This window comes from Pundamilia nyererei, unplaced genomic scaffold (assembly GCF_000239375.1).
Source record: "Pundamilia nyererei isolate P.nyererei 1_Seehausen unplaced genomic scaffold, PunNye1.0 scaffold00011, whole genome shotgun sequence".
Lineage (NCBI taxonomy): Eukaryota > Metazoa > Chordata > Actinopteri > Cichliformes > Cichlidae > Pundamilia > Pundamilia nyererei.
Genome location: NW_005187412.1, coordinates 2,700,540 through 2,707,265, shown reverse-complemented (window position 1 = coordinate 2,707,265; position 6,726 = coordinate 2,700,540). Strand labels below are relative to the sequence as shown.

The following is a 6,726-nucleotide window of genomic DNA, read 5'->3' as shown; positions in this document are numbered from 1 at the left end:
AACTTAGGAGTGACGTCATTTCTGCTTCTGACATGTGACTGTGACATAGTCAAACATTTGCAATAACTGGCAACGAGTATTTTACATCGCTGTGGAGAAATTTTGGCCCACTCTTGTTTGCTGAATTGTTTTAATTCAACCACACTGGAGGGGTTTCCAGCATGGATTGCTTGTTCAAGACTTTATTTTGTTCCAAAAAGTTCAGTTTTTTCAATAAGCAAATAGGCTTGGCTGGTGAAAGTGAACTCAGCTTTTCAGAAAATGTGGTTATTCATCGTTAATTCATGATGATTTAACAGGCAAATATGACACATATGCAAAAAAGAAAGAAAAAGAAATCAGGAAGGGGAAAATACGTTTTCACAGCTCTTCAAAGTTCTATCATTAACTAAAACTAAACTAAAAACTAAAATAAAATGTGGAAAAAAATTAAAATTAAAATGAAAACTAGACTTGAAATATAAATATAAAAGAAGTATGATTTGTTTTAATATTTGTTTTTTCTCAATTTTATTATAACTTGCCTGACAAGACACTGAGGAAATGTTTATTGAAACTTTGGTTGTCTAAAACACTAAGTAAACTGCTTTCAAGAAGTTCTATGTTTTTATTGTAACAATGGCACTGATTTACTTTTTAATTTTTTAAAAGTAACAGAAGAACTAATTAAAATTATAAAATAAAACTAAACATTTCCAAACAATAATAATTAAGCTGAAATAAAAAAAATTTCACTTTGGAGATTAAACAGAATTTTTTTAAAAAAATCAAAGGGGGGGGGGGATAACAATTAGCGTAGTCTGTGCCACCTCATGCCCCCCTTTGGTTATGCCCCTGGACTAACGTTTAAAATACTTTTGAAGGCATTGCAAAGTATTCGAGTATTGTTTACTTTAATACAAGTATTTACTTACTAACCACAAGTGCAACACCCAAATCACGGATTGCGTGCCAGTTAAACAGATTTTTTTCCCCAGTGTGATGCGCGCGCACATGCACACACGCGAACACACAGAGGAGGGAGGGAGGGATGAAGAGGTGTCTGCATCACTTCAAACTCCTGCCTGCACTTCTCAGAGAGCTACTCCTCCTCCTGAAGCAGAGACGAGCAGTGTTCCTCCGCAGACTGTCCGGTCCGCAAACGGCTAAGTAAAAGTCCCCACACATCGCGATGGGGACCAGCTGAACCGCACGCGAGGGGGGTAGAAGAGGTCGGTCGTGCAGTTTCCCCGTGTAGTAGTAGTGAGCGTCCTGGAGGAGGAGGGGGACACAGACTCACACACAAGCGCGCGCGACGTTCGTGTCCTACCGTAGACGTTAACGGCCAACGGTCGGAGCAAGTCACCTGAATACCTGCGGCGTTTCGCACCGACGCCTGCGCTTACACCGAGAGAGGCTGAGGAGGGGGTGGGACGGGGCAGGAGAAAGTTTCTCGAGCTTGGCGCAAACACAGCAGTCAAACAATGCGGCTGACCCCGACAAAATCCTTTCCGTCGGCAGCGCTGCTAATCCTGCTGCTCGTCCGCTGGTCCGACAGCAGTAAGTAAACAGTTACATGCTAGGCGGCTAGCTAGCCCGCTAAACCCTCTTTGACATTTGAGTTGCAGCTAGTGATGATACACGTCTTGGTTATTGCCAGTACTGACGGTTAACGTTAGATATTTCGCAACATCCCTCACATTGTTTTCCTGCGCCAGTGTATTGCTTAACCGCAGAGTTGTTTGACATTCACTTGCTCTTTTTTTTTAAAGGTGACTAAACTTTGCTCGTTTTGCTCTCTTTTGTCCTTCTTTCTTTAGTCTCACTGTCCCCTCAAGAGGCGAACCAGTTTCTGAGCAGACACAGGAGGGCGAATCAAGTCTTCGAGGAGACGAAGCAAGGACACTTGGAGAGGGAGTGCGTGGAGGAAAAGTGCAGCAAGGAGGAGGCCAGAGAAGTGTTTGAAAACGACCCGGAGACGGTGAGTGGTGTGTTCACAAGTTAGTCTCAGCTGCAGCCCAGCAAAGGCTGCATGCGAGCAAAGGCGGGCTTCCTTCTCATCCTGTGAGGAGGTACTGCAGTACCACCAACTCCATCAGAGCACCATTACCTGCTGAGGTTGTGTTATGTACTGTAACTTCAGGGAGGCTGGGTGTTTACATCATGTTCATAATGACTTCACACACACTAATGATTCATTGTCTGGGCTGCTTGCCGCTAGTATTCATGCTTCAATAAGTCCAGCATGCTGATAGCTGTCAGGACACATAATATTCCCATGTCTGGGACTTGGCCGCTTTCCGCGTCTTTTGTTTTGTTTCTGTGACAGACACTGAGTCAGCATGACTCTACCGTCATTTGTGAAATCCCCTTTTATATCCCCAATCTCCTCTTCATATTGACATGTGTCCTTAAGTTGATAACAAATATGGGATGTAGCTGGATGTCTTTCTGTTTCTTTTTCTCATCGTGTTGCATCTTCTGATGTTGCACATGCACACATATGCATTTCATTCAACATTACTGTGTACGTTGCCCTGGTAATCTGAAGACATGTTTCCTACTTGACATTTAACATCGTACAAAATCCATCACACGGGCCATGCTCAGAAACCTGTACTGGAGATTAGTTTCCATTCTGCATTCATGAGTGTACACGTCAGCCTTTCCATCCATGTGAATTCATAAGCCTATTTTATATGTACTACAGTGTGTTGTATGTGCAAACAGGCTATAAATAATCCAAAGTGTTTAGAAAAACACACAGTTCTTGGGCTTCCTCGGGAAGATGATATGTGCTACAGCAAATAATAGTGCAGATGCATGCCCAGAATCTTCTGCAACAAGTCTACCCTAACGTGGCTGGATGCTTTTGATTGTGAACTCTGTAATTTTTCTTAATTTCTACATCTGACATTCATATTCAACGGTTTTAAGTGGTGGACTTGTGTTGGTGATGTGCTGCCCTTTAAATGTCACATTCACTCCTTAAGATTTGATATTGTGAATTGTAGTAGAGAGGGAGCGAATGAGGCAATCGATGACTTAAGATTACTTGTAAGATTAGTCTGGCGCTGAGAGAGGGAGGATTAAACTGAAGCTGAGGTGGATTCTGGTAAAAAAGGTGAAGTCGGGTGATGTCTGAATCAGATCCACGCATGCCACCGGCAGAACACCAAATTACTCCTTTAAGTTTTGAACCTTGTCGTGACACAAAGCTGCAGTCTCACTCGTATCTGCATTATTCATCCTGAAAGGGCCTGTCTCTGACTCTGCATTTTATTCTGCTGCAGCTTTGTAGCTCTGCAGAGAGGGAAAGAGAGAGGCTGGGGTGTTCCCAATGCTTATGATCATCCTTGGCAATGGACAGTCATACCAAGTTTCTGGTCTCTCATTTATTTGAGAAGAAGGTGTCAAAACTAACTTGCTCAGTGTGAGGTTCAAATTTAGTCGTTTTGGTTAACCTTTGAAGGTCAGCTTATATTTTAGGTCAGTGTATAATCAGACTTTACCCCACACAGAATTTTGCCTGATTAGTTTCACTTAATAAGACACCGGTCTCACGCAAGCCTGCTGCATCTGGCATCTACTGCAGCATGAGTGTGACTCTGTGCCTCCAGAGTCTCAGATTTTGGCCTATATGTGGAGAACTGCTGCAGCCAGAAGGCAGGAGGGATGGTACTACTACCAGGAATGCAGAGAATGCTGAAGAAGCTCCTGTCATAGAGCTGCACCCTGTTAGAGCAGATTACAGAGTAATCATAGCCTAATCTCTGCATCGCACTGCCAAATTTCATGATTGTTTATGAACTGTTTTTCCTGCAGAAGTGAGCTATAAAAAAACCCCAAAACAAATGCACAATTAAGTCAAGTATAAGCAGAAACCTGTTACTAATTTTAAGAGTTCATTGAGACTGTATTGCCTTGTTTAGATTTTGTTTGCAAACACATAACTTTACCCTCTGTGTTTTGTTTTTGTTTTTCTCTGATGCAGAACTACTTTTATCCCAAGTATTTAGGTAAGTTATTCTACCTAAAACCATTAATCTCTCTCCTGGCTGATTATACGTTTGTCATCCCTTCAACTGAATTCCATTTTTGTCTCTGTCTAGCCTGCCTGGACACGTTTGGAGATTCTGAAAAGAAAAAACAGGATCTGGTCACATGTGTCCACAGTAAGTTTTTTTTGTTTTGTTTTGGGTTTTTTTTACCTCCTCCTGTCTGCCTTTCAGCTTTATTGTTAGTCTGTGAATAGGTTAGCTTAATGCATGTCTACATCCTGCTCTCTCATTTATTCTCGGTTTTTATTTCACTGAGAAAGTTGCTACATGAAGAGACAGGGAGCTAGTTATGTTGCAGAGTTGTGCTGCACTGCAGTATCACTGCTCTGCATCACACTCCAGTGTGTGCCCTCTGCAAGTACAGAAGCAATCGGAAGCAGAGATGTGCTGAATCTCTTCGGCACCTCCAGGTCCATTTTCTCAGCGTGGCACACCTAGCTCCTTTTAAAGTGAACTGTGTGTGCTTGAGTGTCTATGAGTAACATTGCAGCACTTTGCTACAGTGACGCTACACGTTGCTGAATGAGTGACACACCCCTTTAGTCGTCACATATTCGCGCACTCACTTCCTGAGCGACTGCGCCAGCCTCTTCGTGTGTGGGCTCGGCTGGGGAATGACGTAGAGAGGATGGTCTGATGAGAGGATGGCTAAGGATTTCTGCTGCATCAGGATACAGGAGACCGGCTTTACTGCTATTGGCTGTTGATTGTCTTGCGGGGGAGGCGTTTCCATGACTCAGCTGCAGCATTGTGACATTTAAAGATACGGCAGTACTTTTTTTTCCACCAGTTGTCAGCACCATCTCCTTTCCACCATTTTTCTATCTCGCCCATCAGTTGCCTGTCACCACTGATGGTCTCAAAGCAGATTCTGGCTTTTTTATTTATGGAATATTTCCGACATGCACAGCGCATTATGGAAACATCTACTGAGTTAATTCTCCCACTGCTCCCTGCTTCTGTTTCCTTAGTCTGCAGTTTTCTGTGAATGGCACTTTACAAAAATGGATAAAAATAGATCACTGAAAGACACGTGCTACTGTTCTTTGACATCCACAGTATGGCACATTGTTACTTCTCTGGAAGCTTTGTAGGCTGTGATTCCACAGTGTGTGTTTTAACAAATGGAACTAAATTGTGACTCTGTGTTGGGGGACCATTAAATTTTGAAGCAGAGGAAACAAGCTTGGCTCCTGCAGTTACACTTCTTGTTTAATGGTCTACAAAGCATCACTAACCAGGAGCATGGGTGGGATTCTTTTTTTTAATATCTGCCCTCCTTTGTCAGAGAGTACAATTGCATGCACTGATGCTGATATGCAAATATTTTCAGTTTTGATGAAGGAATATTACTTCAATGTTAAAAAAAAGAAAAAAAAGAAATATCTGATAAAATGTATTGTAGTAAAACATTCCTGCTGTGTTATTTGTAACTGAGGGATCATCATCTGTAAAGCACTGACATCAGCCAAGTATTTGTGCACATAACGCTCAGTTTAAATACAGATGTTTTTAATAAATGCACAAAGTTACATTACACCAATAGCTGGTAGTTGAGAAGATTAAGTCTGTTAAGGCAAATATACCCAACTATAGCATCCAACCTTAGGCATTATTAACTTAATTCAAACTTAAGATAATAAAATGGTCCTAATAATAATAACTTAAAAGTGCTGTTTAAATGTTTTTAGTGCTGTCTCTTAACATTTGTTTTTTGTCTTACTCTGCATTGATGAATTGCTGAGCTTTTCCTCATTGCTGGCATCATGCGGTGCTTTAATGTTTTTAAAGTCTAAATTCAGCTCACAAAATCATTGTCTCTATTTAGATTTTGCTCTTTCCGAATGAGACGGCTAGCTTTGGCTCTACACATCTCTAACTTGTAATTTCGACTACATTTAGCACAGGTGTGACAGTCAGCATTTTTTATATTTGACTATTATTCCATGTTATTTTTAGAGCAGCTGTCTGGCTTGCTTTCAGAACATAAGTCACAAGCTGGTATCTGTTATTAATATACACAGCATGGACAGATTCATCTCTTTGTAGGCACCAAAAATGCTGAATGGTAGAGGATTTGGAGAATATTGGTGTATATTGTAATATGGACATGTTATTTTCATAAGGTCTTGCCCATTGCAGCGAACGGATCCCATGCTTCACGTAGTCTTGTTTTTGTTGAGGAGTGACAACCTGGTATTCCTGAAAAGATTTGGTTTTGTATTATGTTTCTGTTGACACTTTCACAGCATTGCAACTGTCATATATGAAGCTGTCAATAGAGATTGCATAAACAAAATAAAGGTTCACAGATGCAAAGTACCACAAGCCGTTAGTGTGTAGTTTTGAGCAGCTGTCATTAGAGATGGCACGATACCACTTTTTTTATGACCGATACCAATATCATAAATTTGGATATCGGCCGATTCCGATATGAATCCGATATAGTGTGTTTTTTAATCAATAAAACTGTTCTTTTAATATCTTGCTGCTTTTTGTATAAGTTAATACTCAAGTTAAAAAACAAAACAAAACAAAAACACTAAAGCTATTCTGTTATACCTGTATGCAAAAAATACACTGCACCCAAAAATAAACTTAAACCTGCACCATCCTCCCTATTCTGGTATTTTAAAGAGTAAGCAACCTAACTAATAGGGTTCTAAAACTCCCAGCAAAAAATAAA

The 6,726-nt window shown here is 40.9% G+C and overlaps 1 protein-coding gene across 1 annotated transcript in view; it reads left to right on the top strand.

The window, feature by feature from the left end:
* The first annotated feature begins 999 nt into the window (after positions 1-999).
* Positions 1,000-6,726, top strand: part of gas6 (growth arrest-specific 6) — a 21,089-nt gene continuing 15,362 nt past the window's right edge. Inside the window, exons 1-4 of the mRNA XM_005724194.2 lie at positions 1,000-1,539; positions 1,800-1,960; positions 3,974-3,998; positions 4,092-4,154. Of these exons, the coding sequence (XP_005724251.1) occupies positions 1,464-1,539; positions 1,800-1,960; positions 3,974-3,998; positions 4,092-4,154 (325 nt within the window). The 5' untranslated portion in view covers positions 1,000-1,463. The remainder of the gene's footprint in view (positions 1,540-1,799; positions 1,961-3,973; positions 3,999-4,091; positions 4,155-6,726) is intronic.